We start from the raw sequence: 23,485 nt of genomic DNA on the forward strand, positions 1-23,485 counted from the left end.
TCCTCCATCACGGGGGTCAGATGGGTATTGCCTTCCCCACCCTCCCTAACAGGGTCTTCACAGTCTACTTCATAAGTTTGGCAAGCTATGCTCACCCTGAGGGGATAGTCCTGGGCAATATTCTCATCTGTTTGACACTGATTGTCTATCTTAATGGGGGTGTTTGTGCCCCAATGTTATCACAAGAATTTTCCCAACAGGTGAAGTTGAGGCTGTTTTGACATTGGTTAAGGTCAGAAATAATCCTTTCCTTAACATTTTGCCAACTCTCCCGATTGCTTTCCCCCTTGGCAAGCTTAATATTCAACCGAGGTGTCTGTGTAAGAACTTGAGCAATAACATTATCCATACTATTAGTTGGTGATTGTAATGCTTTGTCCACTGCTGCCACTAATGGGGTGCAGTTTGTCAGGTAACTTTCTGCTAAAGGTTTTTTATCCGGGTTCAAGTCATTCTTCTGATGGATACATTAATTCTTATGCACTTCCCCATCAGCTCTAAACATAACCATTGTTGCTCCCTTATCTTCATCCCATTGTTCTCCTTTTTCTTCCTGAAGACGCTGTATTCTCCTGGAACTCCTTGCAAGTGCCAGTGACAACCGACTATTAGTCAGGGTTACACATCCGGACATGGTGATAGATTCCAATAGGGCTAGTTGCCCAGTCCCTGAACAAGTCATTGACTAAAGAGGCTCTTTAGGCGACTTAATATCAGTAATATTCAAATGGGAAGTGGACACTTTAACAGCGCACAACCTAGTTCTAAGCATTGTGGGCCAAAAAAGGGCACAAACACACCGTCCATGCCTTAAACACCCACGCTCATATAGTGGCGCGCAATATTGTACAATTAACTCAATTATACCAACTCCTCAGAAAACAACTTATCCACCCAGGTGGCCCAAGCGGAAATAGGTGGAGCACAACAGCTCCTACAAAATTCAGGCCAGGCGGGGAGCGTTCAAGACACCAACCTCACCTCACCAGCTGCAGCTATCTCATACTGGGTGGGCCACTGGCAAACAAGGACAGCAGACCGTAGACAGCAGCTCGGGGCTTCCGCAGGCCCGAAAACCCCTCAGCCTTTGCTTCATCATAGATGCCCAGTCAAAAATGCCATGCCACAGTAAGATATTATAGCTAAACTGGCTGCACCAAAATGCAGTCTAGCCATATATAACACGTATCATGCTTGCTTTAACATAGATAGATGCCCAGTAAAAACAATCATGCCATAATAGGAAATGGATAGACTGTCTACACTAAAATGCCAGTCTAGAAATGTCATAACACATATCATGCTTGCGTTATACCCAGAGCGCTTCCTGGTTCCTGCACATGCATGCAGGAATGCCACTTTGACAGGTGCCCCATTGAGTCTGGATGTGTAGAGAGGTGCAGGAGGACCTTCTCACACATTCAGACATGCAGTACCCAGCCTGCATCCCCAATAGGCCACACAAAGCTGGGGAAGAAAAGCACCCCCACCATTGGATGGTCCATTGTAAATGTACACTAGGGAAAATAAACTGCCAAAGGTCCTTTGACAGTTGAAAGGAATAGTGTGCTCAAAAATGTTATTGTTTTAAATGGTGGTCAATAATCAAAAACATATATTCAACATCTTTTTAAAGAAAGTTCCTATGTAAAATGTTTAGCAAATGATGCTCAAACCCAAAAATGTCTTGTGCTTGTGTTAATCGTTGCCCTTGCGGCACTAATGAAGCAAAAGCCATCTATTGGTAGCTTATATTACAGCGTCTTTTGCTTCATTATTGCCAGAGAGCAGAGAATGCAGGCAGGAAGGCTGCTGCCGGTAAGTGCATTTCTTTTTCTTTTTCTTTGAATACCAAAGAAAACCACAGCAATTATAAATACAACCGAGTTGTATATATGATTGCCGTGATTTTCTTTCTAAGCTTCCCGGGCTCCGCCACAATTATAAATACAACCGTGTTGTATTTATAACTGCAGCAGGTTTTGCTTTGAGTCTCCCATGAACCGGGGGAGCCTGGGAGACTCAAAGCAAAAGTACCAGCATTTATAAATACAAATATAAATGCTGTGGTTTTCTTTCTAAGATTCCCAGCTCGGGAAACTTAGAAAGAAAACCACAGATATTATAAATAAGACTGCATTGTATTTATAACTGCAGCGGCTTTCACTTTAAGTCTCATGGGCCACTGCAATCATAAATACAACAACGTTTTATTTATGATTTCCGTGGTTTTCTAACCACTGCAATCATAAATACAACGACCTGGTATTTATAATTGCTGCACCTTTTATTGTTGGCAAGTCCAGGCCATTATGAATACCTCGCTGGCATCCGGCAGAGTATTTATAATTGCTCTGCCTTTCATTTTACGTTTTCTGTGCTTCCATGGGCTTGGGGAGCACAGAACACGTAAAATGAAAGTGAAGGCAGCCTCCTCTCCATGTTAAGCTCTGCTCTGGGTGCAGTAAGCAAAAGCTCCCAGTAGGGGGCTTTTGCTGCTTGATTAGTGCCGCCAGAGCAGAGCTTAACATGCACAGAGGAGGCCGCTTCAAATCACAAAATGGATGCCCCCAAGTAAACACTTCAGATTCATTTGCTCAAACTTTTACATAGGAACTTTCTTTAAAAAGATGTTTAATATATGTTTTGATCATTGCCTATCATTTAAAACAACACAATTTTTGAGCACACTATTCCTTTAAACCATGGCTCCTCCATAATAGGCGAGGGTATAGGTCCGTCAATGCCCCCTCACCCATTATGGACGTGCCGCTCCTGCATGTAGTGCTTTATTTAAAATTGTCCCAGTATGCAAATAAAGATTCAGGAAAAGATGGACTATCAGCAGCACCTGGTGTGGGTTGCCTTGAGAGCTTTGAACATATCATTCTCAGGTGATTGCTTTAAGAATAAAATAGTGCTCTCTATTTTCTACAATGAATGTGCTGCATATTCACTCTGGCTTCAGCAAAAAGGCTTCATTAGGGCCTCATTCCAGTCTGTGCACATGTTTTGGGTGAACTCCCACCATTGCTGGAGGGATTTAAAAAATATCTACCCAATCACAGAAATACCACAATCCCAGTAGTGGTGCCTTTTAGAATATCACTTGCTGTATTTTAGAAATACTAGCTGCTGTAAATTTCTAATTTTCATTTTTTCAATCCTTTTCCACTCTCATATTGATGGTGGTAATGAATATGGTATAGTAGTGGTACACACCACTACTGTACATTTTTCCAATATATATTAAGGTCAGGTATGACATTGCATGTGAAAAGTGATGAGAGTGTGGGCATTAGATATGCGCACTTTCTTACCCCTTTCCAAAGTCTGCAAGACAACCTCTTTTAGTATATTGAAAGGAAGAACTTATAGAGTAAGCAAACTTTGAAGCTATTCCCAGGACATTTTAGAATGTGGACATGTATTGTGGGCGCAGCTACAGCGTTCCAAAGATTTACAGTGTCAGTGATTGTGTATACTTTGGGTACAAGCGTCATGGACATTCTTTACAGTGGCAGTGCTGGCATATATTGTTGGCACAGCTTCATAACTTTACTGTGGGAATGGTGACAGATATTGTGGGCACAAACACCCTCACAAAACTGTAAAAGGTTGCTATGTTCAGGAGAACAGAACCTGAAGTGACCAAGGCAAAAAGGCCAAACGGAAGGCAGAAAAGTAAGCACAGGTTGGCACATTGACAAATGAAACAAAAACATTTTGTAGGCAGTAGGGGATCAAGGATTATGAAGGTTTGGAGCAAGCTCCCTTTTAGCTCCCTCTCTATAGGGGACATTTTCATACAACAACTGATTTGTGTGCTTTTTATTTTTTTTCAGTTTTATCTTGTTGCTTTTGTTCAAAAGGCAGTATGGGGTGAAAGCTTTATCCATAAACAGAAACAGACACACTTGTAGCGGCAATTCATTTTGCAATGTACATTGTAATGAGATTGTAGCATGCCAATGCTTAGTTTGTGGGAATACTTGTGTATATTCTGTTATATCCTGCTTGGTTTCACTCCTATAGTATCACTCTTTCATATCCCATTTCATTTTCAGGTATAGGTTGCTGTTGGGTCAGGGCGTCCCAATGACATGATAGACATTGCCCCCTGGAGAGTTTCCGGTACCACACATGGCCTTTTGCAAGGTACTCACACATTTTCACATGAGTGATTTCAATCTGCCTGGGATGAAAATGTCAACAGGCCCTGACTAAGGCCCCACGTCTTGTTGTCTGTACTTAAGATGGTACTCAATAACACAATTAAGCTCTATACTGTTATGCACCGTGTGTACCCTACCTCTTCCCATTCTAGCACATTTAAAAGACCACGTTCTGAAGACAACTGTACAGTTGTTCATTGTACATTGCAGCTCATGAGCTACTTTACTTGCTAGGACTGTAAAGGACCTGCTTCTCCTTCAATGCCTAACAGCATCAGCCATGTTCCATGTTTTGTAGACCAAAATGTTACTATTTTTAATCTATTTCACATAAATGTTGCTATGTAGCTGGAATAACTCTTTTTTACTTGTACTTTAGACATCTGTGCAAGATAATAGATGAGCTACTGCAACAAGACAATGAGAAGACTGTGTGGCAGTGAAAGGCAATCATATTGTCAGATTATGGGGTAAAGGTCAGCAAATGTGTAATCTGCCAAACTCTCCAGGCTCTGAGCTAGAAGTGGAGGACTGCACGTTTGTATTTGTATTTGTATTTATTGTTTTATATAGCGCCTTAATCCAAGGTGCTTTACAGTTAACAACAATAATACATTAAACATGGAACAGTAGAAGCAATAACAGTAAACATGAGTCAAACCAGAAAATCGAATCAGTATGTAGAACAATTTGCATTTGAGAAAGAAGAGGAGGGGGGGGGTGGGGAAGGAAGGAAGAGTGAGAGCGAGTAGAGTAAAGTGAGTAGTATGAAGAAGGGAGATTTTAGAAGAGAAGGGGAAAGATAAAGAGAACAGAGAGAAGGGTACTAGAAGGAGGGAGAGAAGGGTTAGAGGGGGGAAGGGGATCAGGGAGGGGAATGAAGAAGGAGTGATTTCAATGAGGTGCGGAAGGAGGAATAGGTAGAGGAGGAACGGGTAGAAAAAGGTGGGGAGTTCCAATGTAAGGGAGCAAGGATCTGAAAGGAGCAGAAACGAGAAGAAGCCATTATATTTGGATGGTAATTAGGATAGTGTTCATTTCTTATCGTACCCATGCCTTATTTTGACTCCTTGGTCATCCCCCCCCCCCTATGCATTATGTTTTGCTGGTAATCAGGAGAGTCTTTTATTTTATGCATGCCTTTTTCTGACTCATTGGGCTCCCCCCTGTGCATGACATCTGGGGGTAACCAGGGCAGTGTTCCTTTCTTTTGTTATAACCACACATTTTTGACTCTTTGGGATTCATGCCCATGGCTTTGCATTACATTGGGGTGGCACCAGGCCAGTGTTAATTTCTTTTAACGATGTCTTATTCAAACTCATTCAGCTTCCCCCATGCGTTAGGTTTGGGTGGTAACCAGGACAGTGTTGGTTTATTTTATTATACAGTAACCACACCTTATTCTGACTCCTTGGGCTCTACAGGCATTACGTTTGACTGGCAACGAGGACAGTGTTCTTTAATTGTAACATATAGTTTTTGTGCCTTAATGTCCCATTAACTACAGTTTCTTTAAGTGTAAATATATGTAGTTGTGTATCTTTCTAAGTTTTGGTTAATTGGTGGTGCAGCCATCAATTGCAAACTGCTCTCATGTTTATATGGAGGACTTAGCAAATTGACTAGACTGAGCACTGTTTCCCAAATATGTCGATAAAAAAGGTTGGAGTCTAAGTTAGCCCGTAAAAAGCAGACTTGCAAGCAATTCTTCTCCTGCCTCACCCCGACCATCTGGATCACAATCCCGTCAGAGGAACAAAATACCCCAACCACCATTTCTGCGCAACATTAAAACTTGGTTATTTCAACAATATCTGCAGGATAAAGAAAATTCTCCCCCCTCCCTCCACCAACAATACTGCACTTCTGTAGAAAAGGCCAAGCCCAATTCTGGCACCCTCCCTTTAGAAAGTGCTCTGCTGCTCCAAGCAATAAAATAAATACATCTGTGTGCATACTTCAATATGCAAACAAGCATTGTTCAAAAAAGAGTCCCATAACAAAATATGATGTGGAGTGCATGCACTTCTAGGAGGCAAGGAAAGAAAAGGGTGTGTATTACTACAAAGGCCTTTGTTGTGCTGTCAAGACATGTTTTTACCGTCCACCCCACCTCTGCAATTTCTGGGTAGTGATTTAGGTATATCATAGCAGGCAAATGATGAATGCCTGACAAGGTCATTTACAGTGCCTAAACAAAAGCCAACATCACTAAGATTATGAACTCTTGTTTTCTGTTCTCATAATTTTGTTAGGGCTCTATCAGAGCCTTGGCGGTATACCGTCAATGCAAATAGCGTTACCGCTACTCGGTCCGAGTAGCGGTGCTGCAGTAAGTTCCCATTCCCCATTGGGTCAATTTGACCCAATGGGGTTGAGGACCCTATTAGCGCTGGCGCAATTACCGGCACGCTAATAGTGCCAAATAACGGGCGGAAACTGGAGTATTTTACCTCCAGCAAAAAGCTGGAAGTAAATTCCAAACTTTCCACCCAACTCATGATTTGGCCATCCCTTAAATGCGGCGGTAATAGCATTACTGCTGCATTTAAGTGCTAAGGCCAAACTCGTGATGAGGTCCATAGTAATTTCCTTTGCATTTGTTGAGGACGTGCAATTAATTTTCCCCTTCAATTTCAAAAGGACCAGTTTTTGCATGCTCACATCAGCAAGGTATGGTAGCAGGTGGTGCAAGGCAATGCACCTTTTCTCCGATCTTGTCAGGAGGCAAAGTGCTTGTGTAGCACTTCTAATGGGCTTCATGAGGGGCTGAATTCTCATTAAGGAAGGTCTGCCTGCAGGCTTGAATGGCTTAGTAAATGTAATGTTCAGTTACCTCTTTAACGATCCCAAAGGGTTTTATGTCTTCAAGATATATTTCTTTTTGAGCATGCATGTCCCGATAGGACTTAATTTAGTTCTTGAGCTGGGGCACGTAAGGATAATGTTCAGCTCGACGGTTCGCTGCAATCAATCTAGCTGATGCCTGTAATGTGCTGCTTCTCCGTGGGGTTTGCAGCAGGCCTAAACAGCTAAAGGAGTTGTATTGCGTGCACCTGGTCGCTCCAAAGAGGAGCAGTCCTGTTTCCATGTTTAATACTATGGTGCAGACCGCAAAGGAGCCCAATTGCCCATTTATATTGCAGTGGGAGGAATGTACGCTTTTGGTGACCATGTGCACATTGCACACGCATGGTGCGTCACAGAGAATTTCCTATGCGGCATGCAAATGTTGCACCTGTCACACTTTGCATGTGCAAATGGACCCGCAATTCTCTGACAAAAAAACTTAACATGGAAAGGTGAATAGTGTCATATAATATTTTAAAATGTGTGACTGACAGTGAAGTAAAACTTTGGTGAATATGAATTACCTTCAGGGAACAATGTTTACCCATGTGTTCCTGCTGGGTTACCCACATCCCAAACCAGACTTAGGCCACTTTGAAAGAGGTGGAAATTGACTTGTTATTTCTTTGAGAATTAGGTTATTCCATGTCCCTGTTTTGGTGTGTCCATCAATTGCATTATTGTGTTACCAGCTATTGCTATTCCTACCAGAACAGCCAATTTGCATATTCAAATAATGCTATTTTAGTGGGATTGATACCATGCACTGCTGACATTTACATGGTCCCTATGCACTATCAAAGATCTGAAAGGGTCCGGTGGTTAGTCAGAAGAAAGGAAACATGCAAGATAGCTTTGCGGTTGTGTTCATGCATGCAGATGGAAGAGCTCTGAGATCTGCTTGCAGGTTTCCAGGGTTTCTCTGCCGAGAGCATAGCAGCATTTGTCTGTACGGGGAGCCTTGTTTGCCCCTGTCACTATAGGATGCATTGGCCAAGATTCTGGTGCTTAAGTTGATGGTATAGGGGTGCATACTTTAATGTCTGTTGGGAGGGTTATTCAAGTGCCATATGTGAGTGGCTTAGTTGATAGGCATATGGTGTGTTTCTGCATAGAGGCTGAGAATGTTCGGGTGTGGAGGTTACTGGAGGGCCTAATGGGCAACTTGTAGCAAGTATCCTCTGTGGCCATGGCGATCATCAGTAGTGGTGCCCTTCGGGTAAGGTACTTGTGAGGAGATGCCCTAAGGAAACCTGATATGGGCTGGTATCTATTGCCATGGACAGATTGCAGCAACCTTTCCTGGATGGGAGTGAGGGGGAGCCTGCAGCAATGGGTGCCAAGTATACAGCGGGTGAGAATAGTTCATGAAGAGAGTCGGGATTCCATAGCGGGGAACAGTCCTGGTGGCATCTCTAGGAACAAATGAGCATGTTATAAGATCAATGTGCAATATGTAGGAGCCCGTCCCACCAATTACATTGGGAATCGGGGAGCATGACAGGGCACTATTTGCACTGTGCACCCGGGGCAAAACCACAGTGTTATACCATGGAGCAAGACTCACTAGGGGTAAAAATGCACAAGGTCGCTAATGAGCAAAACCACAGCTGGGAAAATGAACTGTGGGACAAAGAGAGTAAATCCCAGAAGGCATCAACACAGTTGGAAACCTGGGGATTAGTATACCATATGGCATTAGGTATAAAGTGGCTAGGTGAGCAGGTTAGTATGAACAACTTAGTCAAAGGGAGATAACGTGATTTTTACTGATAATCTCATTTTTCTTTATGCCCGGATTAAATCCTTGGTCACTAGGTTACAAGTGATAATTGAGTCACTGTAGTACATCTTTTCGAATTTGAATTTTTCTGTTTGATGAACAAACTAAATTAATATTTAATATCTTTAAATATTATTAAAATGATTAAGACTAAGAATCGTGGACAATATGGGCAGATTTGTGCATTAAAATGCAAGTGTTGCACAAGCAATAATATGCCACTTGCAAACAATCAGGTAATCATTTTGGCCCAGGAAACAAGATTCAGTTGTTTATCTGAATAGATCCCGCTATGATTATTGTAATTGTTCATTTATAACGTGCCTCATTCCAGGAGTGGTGTCTAAGCACGAGATCGGGATTCAAACTTGTTTTGTGCTCTTTTGTCTTGCTTTCAAGACAAATGCGTTGCCCCTCAGTTATTCTTCCTCTTGTCTATATTAATGCCTTCCTTCCGAGCTCTAGAGTTCCGATATTCATTTATGTTTATGACTCTGAAGGAGTTAAGCCACCTCTGAAAGTTTAGGAGAGCATCACAATTATATAGTAGAACTATATCCCATATTGGGAGGTTACAATCATGAGCAAGGACACAAAAGGGATCTTCTTTAGCTATACAGGCCCACAGGTTAAAGGCAAGAGAGCAGGGATGCAGTCTGCATGGCCAAAAAGGGTCCCGCCATGAGAAAGGAGTGATGCCTCAGGGCACTCTCCAGCACCCACTTGCTTCTAAGATCCAAGACCCATTCAGCATTTGTTGCATGCCTTATCTCATATAGCTATAAAGGGCTGTTTGTGTGGGTGTGTGTGACAGTGTGTGCGTAGAGCAGTGCTTGTGGGGGCCTTGTTAATGGTCGTATTGTGTACCAGTGGGTATGGGCAGCAGTGTGAGTGGGGTCAGTGTGTATTAGGGAACTGTGTGTGGTAGGAGTGTGGGTGGACAGTGCATGTGTGGTATGAGTGTGGAGAGGGCAGTTTGTTGGAATGTTGGCCTGGTGTATGAGGCCAATGTGTGTGTATGGAAAGTGTCTGTGATTGGAGACCAGAGTTTGTGTGCGTGTGTGTGTTTGGGAGAAAGAGAGGCAGAGGGGCAACGTGCATGTCATTGCAGTGTGTGTGTGTGTGTGTGAGTGGGCACTGTTTTCGGAGCAGTGTGCATGTGTGTGGGCAGTGGGTGTGAGTGTGGCCAGTGTACAAGTGGTAGGTGTGTGAAGGAAGTGTGTGGTGGTCACTGTTTGTGTGGGAGGGCTGCGTGGGTAAGTGTGGTGGGGCAGTGCATATCTGAGGGTGTGGGGGGATGGTGACAATGTGTCTATGAATCAGTGTATGGGGCACTGTTCATGGTGGCATTGTGTAACAGTACTTGTGGGGGGATGTATATGTGTGTATCTGTGTGAGCAGTGTTGGGGCAGTTAGTGAGTGGAGTCAGTGTGTAAGGAGGCAGTGTATGTGTGAGGCAGTGGCTGGTTGGTGGGGCAGTATTTATGTGAGTGTGTGTATGTGTTTGATTGGAGCAGTGTGTCTATGTATGTTATAGACATCCAATCTGATCATGGTTCCCTATCTTCTACAGAGGTGCTTAAAAAAAAGCTCTATTAGTTTAGAAAAAGCCCAAAACAACCCAGCACCAAGAAATGAACAGATTAATGAGCAATACTTTGCCTGCCCGTGCAGGCTTCCAGGGATATGTGGTGATGTGCAGGGACCTTGCAGGGGGGCAGTGATTGATCCCCTGCTGGGCCATGGTTCAGGTTCCTGTTTCCCCAAATGTCAATCAGCTGCATACCACAGGCTTCTGATGAGCCTATGAGGTATGCAGCTGATTGACAATGCAGTAAAAGAATCTGCAATTGGTGAGGTTTGGGTGAAGAGGGGCAGGGATGGGGCGGGAAGTCACATATGCCTTAGCATTAGCATGAACATTGACAGGGAAGACAAAACCCAAATAACATCTGGCAACTGTGTGCCCCTCCTCAATTGACATCTCCCATATATATTCTACCCACATGTCAATAGTTACCTTTATAGGTTGATTAGTGTGTCATCTTCATAGTTGAAGCAAGTGAGACCATGTCCATTGATGAGTTTCATGAGGGGGTCATGTAAATGTTAAAGAGTAGTGGTGAGAGGTCACCACTACTCTTTAACATCTACACACACAAGGAATTTCATTTTAAACACCAAACAATCTATGCATCAGCAAAAGGATCGCCCTTCCTACCATTACCCTATTAACCTATTAATACAGTCCATTACACCTACCAAATGCAACAACCAACTCTAAAATCATACTGGAAAGGCACAGCTCTTTCAAAAACTCACTCAATCCCAACATGCTCAATTCCAACCATACACCACAGGCACACAAAACCTATACAGACTCACAAACCCGAATGCCTACCAACCAATAAAACTTAAAAGCATGCTCCACACGCAGTGACCAGTTTTTCCAAACTGCAACTACCAACAGAACAGCAAAAGCGCTCCTGCGCTCGCCCGCTCCCATCACTAACAAACCCACCCCTTCCTTGTTTCTTTTCCGATCCGGCAAAGTGGCTGGCGACCGTTAAAATGGCAGCAATGCATGGTATAAATAACATTAACATAACATAACATATACACATATGTATTCATTCTCTTTGTAGGCTCTCTATTTGTCGCTACAATAATCCACCTACCTCAGCTCCCATATTCGTATGAGCAGAGTTGATAGTCATACTCCCCCTGCTGAGGCCTAATCATCTCACTCTCAGTGGTCTGCCCCTCCTCTTAGTATTGCACTGGGGTGTGGGCCCCTATCTTATCTGTGAATGATCCTGGCCGCTGCGTAATCAATTCACAATCCCTTCCTGCCTTGTTTTATTCTGTAACTGGAATACAACTCCCAGTCTTAGGCATGAAAAACTATACTCTCACGGCTTCTCGTCCCAGCGGCTGTTTATTTTTTGCCCTCTTCACTCTGGATCGGGAACAGGACCCTGTGCTCAGCTGTGACAGATCCTGAATGATTCTGACCCTCTATCCTGTTCATGAGCCTCTCACCATGAGCTCCAGTCTAACTCATGAATGTGGTCCATGAGGCTTGATTGCAAATAAACTTCACCCCCAAGACCTTATTGAGCCTCTTACTGTCCTTTCCTCTCCACCTCTTAGTGTGGATCAGGAATACAACCCCTGGGTTTAGCTGTGACCAACTCCGACTCATACCCCTTCTTGATCATCGTACTGTCCACTCCTGTCCCCCTCTTAATCTTGAACAGACTTGGTGGTTATCTGTGAAGGATCCTCACTCCTAACCATTCTTGAGCTTCTTGCTATATCGCTCCCCCCACCCTAAGTCTGGATCTTGAATGTGTTCTGCCCAGTTTAGCGCTGAATGACTTTGAACGGCCCTGAAACGATCTGCTTCTTGTTACTTTTGCTGTCCTTTCTGTCGTCTCCTTAATCCTTGAATGTGGCTCCCAGGCTTTATGTAAATTACCCTGAGCACAGCATCAACCTTGATGCTCTCAATTACTTCTTCGGCCTCTATCTTAGTCCGGATCTGGAAACTGACCACCTGGTTTAGCTGCAACGGACTCTTACATTTCCCCCTCTCCTCAATATCAATGTCTGCCCCCTGCATCGGAATTGGCATTATTGTTTAGTTGCGAATGATCCTTGACTCCCCTGTCCTGGTGTTCTCATTCTTTTAAGCAATTTATTTGCATTCTAGTGCATTAAAAAGACAGACCTTACTGAAAAATAATTATTTAAAAAAAGGTACTAGTTACCCATGGTGTGAAAGTGTGGTTGCTTTATTGTGATATATGAGTATGAGTATCATTTGTTATACAGAACCTAAATAAGACATACATACGTTGTTTTGGCCTACAGGCTAGCTCAGGTGCAACACCCAAAACAATGCTCAGGGTTGTCCATGAATTAACATTTAAAAAAAAAACAATGGAGAAATGACTGAATTTCCTGGGTCGAAAAAGCAAAATTCCTACTCATTGTTTGCACTTTTTTCTTTTTTAATAATGTGGGGGAGAGCCCCTGCACCTCCCCAGACCCCCTACCTTAACTAATACCATTACTCCACACCACACCTATATTGTAATAAAAATCTACCCACATTTCGAAATAATTCAGCCACAAATAATTCAGTCATGTCATGTCGTCCTCATTTTTGGGGATTCAGTAATTTCTACGGATACCAATGCTGAGCAGCCCGGGTTTGAAACCTGGTTGAATGTTTAGAAACCGGATTCCGGCATGTAGCACGATATAAATGAGCACTGCAATTTTTCATTTTTATTTTGCTATTGATGCAAATTTTATGTGATTTTGATTGATCAGGTAATAGACAAACAGTGTGCATGCAGGTTCTTGTAATGTTTTCAATTATTTTATACTGTTAAACACGATCTAAGCTCCCGGTCCGGTGCGGGGGTAGCCCTGATCTTTCCTGAGAGGATTCCTGCCTATATCATTCCCACTCAGACCTACTACTCTTTTGAATGCCTTGTCTGTAGGCTTTCTCTCTCGCCTTCCCATTCTCTTACTGTGATTACCATCTACCGGCCTCCTGGTCAAATCACCTAATTTCTCTCTGAGTCAGCGGACCTCTCCTCCTCCGTCCTGGCCTCTACCACTCAACTCCTCCTCCTCGGTGACCTCAATATACATTTAGACTCTCCTTGCTCCTCCTCTGTACTGTTCTGTGACCTCTGCAACCTCTCCCTGTCCATCCTCCCCTCTGGCCCGACTCACTCTGCAGGGCACACACTCAATGTCTTGATCTCCTCTGACCTCCCCCTCTCATCCCTCTGACCACTCCTTTCTCCTGGAGCGATCACTCCCTCCTCTTCTCTTATCTCTCCCTCTCTTCCCCCCAAAGCCAAGCCTACCCCAACACTGCCACCTACCTTCTTGGACATCCAGGCCATGAAGTGTGTGTCAGTTGAGGCTTTTTCTGCCACTTTCTCTCCCCCCCTCCACCTTTGGCTGTCTCACATCCTGACATAGCACTGTCTCTTCTCTACTCTTCAATTTCTGATACGCCTGATGCTCTTGCCCCTGTCATGAGGATCCGTTTGAAGTCCAAAGCCAAGTGCAATTCCTGGTATGACTCTGACCTAGCTAAACTTAAACGTAAGTGTAGGGCGGCTGAAGGGAAATGGAGGACTTCCCGTTCATCCTCTGACAAACTGGCCTGTCGCCTGCCGCAAAGGCAATACCGACTCTCTGTCCTCACCAAGAAGAGAGTCCACATTCAAGCTCGTGTCTCTGCAGCATCTAACAACTCGGCCGAACTCTTTAAAATCTGCAAGGAGCTGGCCAACCCTGCTGCAGTCTCTACCCCTCCTGTTGCCTCCCAGGCTCTTTGCAATGCCCTTGCCTCTCACTTCATTTAAAAAACCCAGGACATCCTGTCCACCATCTCCACCCACATCCCTCCTCTCCCCTCTCCATCTGTGCTTGCTGACCCTCCTTTAGCCACCACCCCACCATCCTTCTCGTCCTTTCCTCTTTTCTCCCCTGACGAGGTTACTAGACAAGACCGATCTATGAAAGTCTTGTCAAAACAGGTTAATCCCTGTTCCTCTAAAACCATCAAGGACCACATTGACACCCTCGCTCCGGCCCTTGCTGATTTTTGCAACCACTCCTTTGCCTCAGGATCCTTACCCTCCCCTCTGAAGCACTTCTTTGTGCATCCTCTTCTCAAGAAACCCACAGCTGATCTTTCTTGTCCAGCTAACTACTGCCCAATTTCCATTACTCCCACGGAAACTGCTCTCCTGAACATCCGTGAAGATCTGCTCTCCAACCTTGACTCTAACATTCCCTCTGTCCTCATCCTCCTCGATCTCTCTTCTGCCTTCGACACGGTGAACCATTCCATCCTGCTCAACTGTCTACGTGAAAACCTAGGTATCACTGATCAGGCTCTGGCCTGGCTGACTTCTTTCCTCTCAAATCGACCCTCCCAGGTCCAACTTGGGTCCTTCCTTTCATCTATCTTCCTCTCTACCTGTGGTGTCCCCCAGGGGTCTAACCTCTCGCCCTGGCTTTTCAACCAATACCTGGAAACTCTCGCCCACTGCATTGTCACTTTCTGCTGAAATTTCCAGTGCTAGGCTGATGACTCTTTTTCAGGCTGCCCTCTGCCACCTCCACTCCCTCTCTCATCTCTGATTGCCTAACTGCTATTCAAGATTGGTGTGCCGCCAATGATCTTTGTCTGAATGCCAGCAAGACGGAGATCCTCCTCATCAGCACACCTTCACCATCCTTTCCCCTTACTCTCTGGCCGGCCTCGCTTGGCCCTCCTCCTAACCCCACCTGCGAGGCTAAGAACCTCAGGATCATCTTTGACTCCACCCTTTCCTTCTCCGCCCACATCTTTGAGGTCTCTAAAAAGTCAAATTTCCTACTGCACCTCCTCAGAGGTACTCTGCCTTTCCTCTCCTTCCCCCAGAAGCTCATGGTATCCCAAGCACTGTTTCTCTCTAGGTTGGACAATTGTAACAGCCTCTTTCTAAATCTACCTGCCTCTACTATCCGCCCTCTGCAACTAATCCAGAAAAGGACTGAGAGACTTGTCCTTGGCCTCAAGCCTTGGGATCATATCTCTCCAGCCCTGAAATCTCTCCATTGGCTCCCAGTGGATGCAAGGATTAAATTCAAAACCCTCTGCACTGTCCACAACGCTTTCTGGGGCCTGGGTCCAAAATACCTTCAGCTATCCCTCCGCAAATACCTCCCCTCTCGAGCTCTTCGCTCCTCTACCTCCAACTCCCTCAGGGTCAGTTGTTTTTCAAAGAAACGTGCTGGGGGTAGATCTCTGTTTTCGGCTGGGGCCTCCCTCTGGAACAGCCTCACTGCCACTCTAAAACTTGAGGAGAACCATCTCCGGTTCCGGTAGCACCTCAATACCTTCCTTTTTTCTTCTGCCTTCGCTCCCCCTCTCCCCTGCTGATTGTTCTCTCTCGGAACCGTGCATCGGGTCACCCTCTGTCCTCCGGGCCCAGGTACCTGCTCACCCTGCCACCCTCCCGCACTGCCTCCAGGCCACCTCTTGCACTGGGGTCTGTATCTGTACTCATACAGCCCCCCCTTTTCTTCCTGAACTTATCAGACCTACTCTGTCTGCTGCCTTAAACCTAGCACTTACAAATTGCTGGCTGCACTACCACTGTTTGTTGCCTTTATTATTTATTTATTGTTATTTATCTGTTTCTCCTCTGCTTCGCACTTTCCACTTCTTCCCCCTTCCATGCACTTTTCCCCTCCCCCTCTGCCATGCACTTGCGTGTTCTCAATGTCACTGGGCCTAGTAAGATCGCTGTTTTGTTCTCCCCTGTTCCCCTCCCTTGCCTTGTCGTGCTCTGAAACACTTGTGTACGAGCGCCATAAAAATAAAATATCAATATCAATATCAATTGTAAACATAAAAGAAGTCCGGACTTGAAAGTATTATTCGTTCATGATAAAGTGAATCTGTCAGTCTCGAATAGCAGAAATATAATGCACATCTTTCTGGAATTGGTCGATATAGTGAGTTGACAGCAGCATTATTATGGCGAGTCCTGGGAATACACGTGGGTACGAAACACACATCAAATCATGTTGCATTCACAATTTTGAAATCATACCGCAATCCGGTTTTCAAGTATTCAATCATTGACAATATTACCAGCACGTGTGTACTGTGATCTCTGTAACATTACTGATGTAAAAAACACATAAAATCAAAAATAATACACAAACATGCACTCCATTAATGAACGGTGAAGGATTAACAATCAGTAGGGCGCCTCCCACCCCCGCTCTTTCGGTCTCATTGCAGCATGGTGTAAGAAACATTTGACAGCCTCCGATTCCACCACCTCCTGACAGTAAAAGACAGAGGGCCTGCATAACGTTTCTGACACATTGGCCCTCATTACGAGCATGGCGGTCTGGGAAGTACGGTACCGGTAAGCATGGTGGTACCGTACTTCCTGGACCGCCATACTATGGGCTCTGCTCGCGGGAACCGTTTCACCCGCCAGGTTTTTCCTGGCAGGTTTAACGGCACCCACGAGCAGAGCACGTCTGATGCACCAGCACATGCAGAATTGTGCCGGTGCATTGGACGTCCCCATCCCCTTTCAGCCCTATGGGGCATAATGGGGATGATGAGGCCCTTGATTCTGGCACGCGAAAATGGGCAAGTACCGGATCCACCTAACTCGTCATGACCCGGTTCTTGCCCATTCACGGGTGCTGGAAAAAATGCAACTCTGGCCGCCAGAGTTGTAATGAGGGCAATTGTAATAGAATTCGGAACTGTAACCTATAGGTGTGCCACTATGCATGGAGAATTAATTTTTGCAAGACTAACACGATCTGCCTATACACACGTTCGGTAAGACAGAAGAAAGTGATTTAGGAGGCGCTACAGACATGGATACACAGCGCACAGAATACTGGTATCGACGTAGACATGTGAGTTTCACTAAGGATAAAGATATATTTACTTTTAAAGCCTGCTTTATTTTTTTCAGAAATTGCATTTATTAAAGGGGTTCCTGCAGGGGTGCACTTTTCAATACTATGTTGTAGCAATCACTTGCAATAATAATGAATGAAATGTGTCAGAAAAAAGCTAATATTTCAAAAACAATATAAAAAATTGAAAAAATGGAAAAAGGTACAAAACTCCCTCAATACATTATTTGAAATTGGTGTAAGGGTGAGTGGTTAACCTTTAAGTTTTATGACATCTTTAAAGCCTTTAAAGACCCTATGATTAGAGGGCTTGTTGTAATGATGATGATGCTGATTTGTGTTGTGATTATTGTTTTAGAAATCTCTCCTGATGAGCCACTGTATGAAGGTGGTGAAACACATGAAGAGAGACACAATGAGATGAACCAACATGGGAAATGGAATCACAATGAGCACTAACTGAATGTGAAATTTGGAAACAATTATCAATTGGGAAATTTGACAAAATAAAGAGACTGAGAGAAAAACTGAAGAATATTTGACCGTTTTTTTGAAGTACCAGTTGGCGCATAAGGACAATACCCATGGTAACGAACAATATTTCAGCCATAAGGCAGTCTGAATAGCATTATACACCAATGCTGACAACTGATGATCATACACAATTGGTAGACTCGCCATGTGGCTAGTTTTCATTTACTGCAACTTTAGAAAACTAGGTTTTTCACATTCACATTTATTTGAATCTATTCAATGTACCATAATTTAAACATTACTGGTAAACTGTGTGCTAAAAGTAATAGATCAATGCTGCACTCAAAGCATTTTCTTGGCCAACATTTACTGACCTACCTCCTTGGCTGGGTTCAACGGGTGTGTGAAGATGGTTTGCCAGTAGGACCACAGGAACAGGATGACAAAGAAGTGATATGCTATCAGGCACACAACTGTGAAAAAGAAAACAAACAGGACATCAACTACATCTGTAGAAATGATCCGATTTCACCATGCAGACTCTGAGATCAATTGTGGAATAATTAAATCTCTCTTAATTCTTGGAAAAGCAAAATAAGATTACTGATATATCTATTATCAATAATGTTTTATAGTTTACAAAAAACATAGGATTTCATTACAATAACTATAAAATAAGCAACTATAACGTATCCATATTAAAATCATCAAGTTTACTATATACATTATGTTACTCAAATTGATCCACTTCCTCCAATTCACCAAGTTGGTCTGATTTAACAATTTCATTAAATTCCTCAAATTCATTAAATTCATTTAATCACATACAGTTCATCTTAAATGAATTCGTTTCTCGGTTCCAATGATTAAAATCGACATCTTCTTTAGATGTTTCAATACTGCCGTTGAGAGAGACACTTCATTGCACTCATACAATGGCTTCAAACATATCACTGTCTAAGGAATCAACACAATGTACAAACTTCACATACTGTAATATTCTCTCCTTCTGACATACACAATGAATTAACCAGTATTTTGTATTTTTCATCTTGATTTACATATTCTAGAAAAACATTTCCCCTTTAGCATCTTCAGTCTAGGCCCCATAAGTTCCAGTGTAGGTAGTACTTGCCATCTAAAACACATGTAAGTGCATCTTAGCAACTTATCTGGAAATATTTTGGAATAGAATGTTGGTTTAATACATTGGGGGATAATCTTTAGGAATTCCTAAAGTAATTCTTTGTCAGGCAGCAAAACTAAGTTATTATCCCAGTTCCATTAAAATGCCTTCTGTTTAATCTTTACCGTAAAGACTGCTAGCAAATCTATCGAAACTCAGGAATAATAATGTGTCACCATCCCTATCTTCTCCAAGAAAACTGTTACCTGATTTTTGAAGCCCAAGAAAAAATGGAGGGATTTACTTTCTGATTAAAGTCAGAAAATTCAATGTCCCCCATATCCAACTTGAGGATAGCATTATAGAAGTAGATGCTTTATTAGGACCAAGTCGAATAACTCAGTAGGTTATCTCGGCTTCCCCTCTAAATGTAGAGCTTTCTTTTTTATACTAATGGAGCGATCACTTAAAGAGTTTTCCTTAATACATAATTCAACCACTGTTTTATATTATTATACTTAATAAATAAGTAATCTGGAGCCCAAAGTGTATTCTCCACCTACATCCACAGTATTTCTTCCATTTAGCATAACTAACTGCCAAAGACCAAACTCTGAACCAATCCATTCATTTGTTTGTTTGTTTCTGTAGCCTTCGAGCTATCAGGAATCAAATTAGAAACCCATTCCTCTTTGGAAGGAGCAATAACATCAACATATATCAGACATTTTGCATTACAATCACTCCCTACCAAGATGATTGAACTAGGATCATGTGAATTCCAAACAGGAAGATTCAAAATCAATAAAAACTTCAAGACTCATGTTAAGCCTTCTACTAGGAGGGTCATTGATATTAATCACTCACAGGTTACTCCTACCGTCCCTTCTTTGGTTTGAGATGATACCTGCTAAGGCATTTCCACAAGGAGTATCACACACATTTCTTTCACCGCAATTGATAGGCACCCTTTGTGTCTTCTCTCATTTTCTTTTGAAATTAGGATCATAATACAATTAAAACCCTTAAATAAGGGATCCTACATACAACACGTTTCCTACAGTAGGATAAAATCATGCTTCCTGACGATAGCCAAAGAAGGACCCTTGCCATTTACGTGCTTAAATGCTCTACTATTCCAAGAGAGCAGATTAATTCTATAGGATACATCATTAGGAACAACTTGAGGGTTTCGGTTGCAAAGCTCTTGCAAGTCATGATTAATCTTCTGTGATCGCTTATTTACATACCGAGTGTCTGGCAGCACAGTGATGATCTCATCTGTGTCTACTTGGGTATGTCATACTATTTATTGATTCATTTTATCAGGTTGATATATTGTATGATATATTGTATGGTCAAACACCACATCAATGCCAATAAGATTATACATTTCTTTTCAATATCAAATGATTAACACATAATATTCTCCCCAATGGTTTTTTTGTAGTGTAAGAAAGTAGTTAAAATCACCAAGGTGAAAAAGTACAAGCAAGATGGCTGTTCTTTTCTCGTGCCTCACATCACCATGAACAAATATTATCATCCTGATTTAATTCAAGTAGCCCAATACAGGACTAGAAGTTTGAAAGATTGAAATGATAATCGCCATTGTTGATACCACTACCAGGTCACATGGATAACTCAGGATATAGGAATATTTGGTTGGCAATGTTAACATTAACTTGAATGCTGTATTCCATCAGAGTGCAATGGTTGTGTTTTTTTTAATTAATGTAGACGCCATTCATTTCACTAAAAGTCGGGATAGATTTTTGCCAACACATCTATTGTATAAACGTTTATGGGTTCAGAATGATACCATTCTCAAACCATGGCAATGTTTCAGAAGACATTTTAAATTAATCACATTTTGCTATACAAATGAAATGTTAGAAGTGGTTGGAATTAAAATGTGAATTCTGCAGGTATATAATGGCACAAAATGAATCTTGCTGCTGTGTGTCTATGAACCAGGGGTGGAGGGGGGTGGAGGGAGGTGGGGAGGAGGAGCGAGCATCTTGTTTGGCATTATATCACAACATCTGAAAACCCAGACATATTGCACCTAGTGTGTGGAGCTCTAGTTTCACTGCAAAAACCCTGTCTCTGAAGCAATCCTATGAAAGTTATTTTATATTGGAATGGGTTAACACCCATAAACAAGCCATCTAGAATCCAAGTTTTTTAAAACTCCTATATACCATAGCTACCTTTTCACATCAAGTAGCAGAGTGGCAATTTTTCAAAAAATGTAATTAAATTTGATTTAACTTGCTTACAAATAATGTCACATTTTTGTAAAATTCCTAAGCAACTGTTAACTATATAAGGCCAGCCATTCTTAAAACAATGTTAGGTTTTTTAAATGGTGCAATTATCTGTTAAAAAAAACATAAACTATTTTCAGGGCTCTCGATATACCTTGTGCTGAAAAGAAAAACTCAACAAGAGTAAACGAAATGCAGGAAAGCAAACTCCTGAAATCCAGCCAATAAAAATGTATTTTGTCATTACAAATATCCAACTTTTTTCCTGTGCGGTGTAAATGGCCAAGGTTCGCCATGTTTATTTTTCTTACAACTATTGAATAGATGAAGGTTTAACTTTTCCCTCTCAAAGTATCCTACATTCAGTACCTCTAGTTTAATTCAAAGTTGACAGGGGAACCCAGCAACAGATACTCTTCCTCTCATACCTGGGATGCATTCAAAGCTACCTTCAGTGATAAGACCATTTCACCCACACATGGAAAGATAGAACATCGTCTATAGAAACTGGTACTCAGCAACAGATACTCTTCCTCTCATACCTGGGATGCATTCAAAGCTACCTTCAGTGATAGGACAATTTCACACACAGATGGATAGATACAACTTCGTCTATAGAAACTAAGATCATGCCAAATGCTATTGAGATCATGGATGATCATTTTGTTGTTGTTTTGTTAATTTAATCAAGATGTCCCAGTTGCAACTTCAGTATAAGAAGAGGTGGCATGCTTAAATGAAACAATAATGAGACTTATATACTCTAGGCACAGTAAAAGCTCTGTCATCTACACCAATGCTGGATAACAAAATATGATGGATAACTAAATGTTGATATTCTGTATAGCAGAGAGCTGGAGAACAAAGCAAAAACAGAGCTTTGTGGACTTCGGATTTGTGTACCTGCTCTGTGCTATCCAGAGTCTTGGTTAATTGACTGCAGAAATATCTAATTTGGAATTTTCGTAGAAATTGATGGTACAAATACAGGCATTGAAAGGTATCAGTCAAAGAGCATACCAGTTACTAGGGTGCTGTATGACAGCACGTCTACTGTATAATGCAGGGTAAAAAGTTAAGAGTAAATAATTTGGCAATACAGGAAAATGTGTTGATGTGTGATATGCAATGCAATGCATATGAACATTTTGATAGCGCTCACACTTCCTGTGCATACTGTTCAAATATCCCGATAAGGTAGTGCAATCACTCCTAATGGGGACAATTATTTATAAATGAAATAAACGTGTCGATGTGGTCCGTATGAAGTAAATATGTTAAGGATTCTCTCGATTAAATCTCATGGCAACTATCAGGGATCAGTTCTATTAACTATTAATTGTAACTCGTCTTGTATATTTTCTTGGGTACTAAGGGCTAAAGATGTTAATGGGACTTGTGGTCTGTGAAAAAAAGCCATCCCGGAAAAGTTGAGGTGAATACGGGTGTGTGCTCACTAACTCTACGTTTTTAGGAATCGGTTTCTATTAGATTTCCCTTTATTGACCTGCTAAATGTTGGAGGGAAGTTCATACTAGCTGGTTTTTATTGAATTGTACACACATTACATGTGGTTATTAGCCACAATCACTCAAATTGCTGAGATATGTGCTGCAAAAGGGCGGCCAGGTAAATAGTTGATAATGAAGCTCCCCTGATAAGATCTACCAGTATCTATACCACATTCTAGCCACCCGCCTGTATTTTTCCACATTTCCTTATTGTTAAAACACTGTGGAAGTATTGCATAGGTGTCTTTAATTTATTTTCTGAAGCTTAGTTTTGACATTTGAATAACTTAAACATTAAACGTTTCTATCTTTGCATTGCAAGCCATGGTGGTATGCCTCTATATGTGTGCACTCTGGCTCCGGCGAGTAGTTGAAGGCATGGTTTTTCACTCTTTGTGCTCTTGCAATTGTGGATTCTGCTTCTGTTCTGTGGGGGTGGAAGAGCAGGGAACAGGTCCTCCTTCAGCTGACCAAAGATGCCACAATAGAGCACAATACCCCTACAGTTGATATTAGCCTTGCCTTTTCGGCCCTTTTCACCTCGCCTATTTAACAGACCTTTTTTACTACAGCTCAATAGTTACCACACACAGGCTACTTCAAACACCTCCTCTCTCACTCCAACTTCCCTCTCTTCTATTCCTTTTCAAACCTACACCAGAAAACATCAAAGTCTTTAGCTGAACTCAATGCTATTTTTCTACGAGCATAAGGCCACATTTACATATAAAAGGCCTTGGCCCTCATTACGACCCTGGCGGAGGTCCATGGTGCAATTTGCACCATGGACCATGGCGCAGAGCTGCCAACTC

General features: G+C 42.4%; 1 protein-coding gene across 4 annotated transcripts in view; it reads right to left on the bottom strand.

The window, feature by feature from the left end:
* Positions 1 to 23,485, bottom strand: part of ZDHHC2 (zinc finger DHHC-type palmitoyltransferase 2) — a 1,080,498-nt gene that overhangs the window by 663,972 nt on the left and 393,041 nt on the right. For all 4 annotated transcript variants that reach the window (XM_069631585.1, XM_069631586.1, XM_069631584.1 and 1 more), the window contains one exon: positions 18,145 to 18,239. In XM_069631585.1, the coding sequence (XP_069487686.1) occupies positions 18,145 to 18,239 (95 nt within the window). The remainder of the gene's footprint in view (positions 1 to 18,144; positions 18,240 to 23,485) is intronic.

Source organism: Ambystoma mexicanum, chromosome 6q, assembly GCF_040938575.1.
Source record: "Ambystoma mexicanum isolate Mex_15411 chromosome 6q, UKY_AmexF1_1, whole genome shotgun sequence".
NCBI lineage: Eukaryota > Metazoa > Chordata > Amphibia > Caudata > Ambystomatidae > Ambystoma > Ambystoma mexicanum.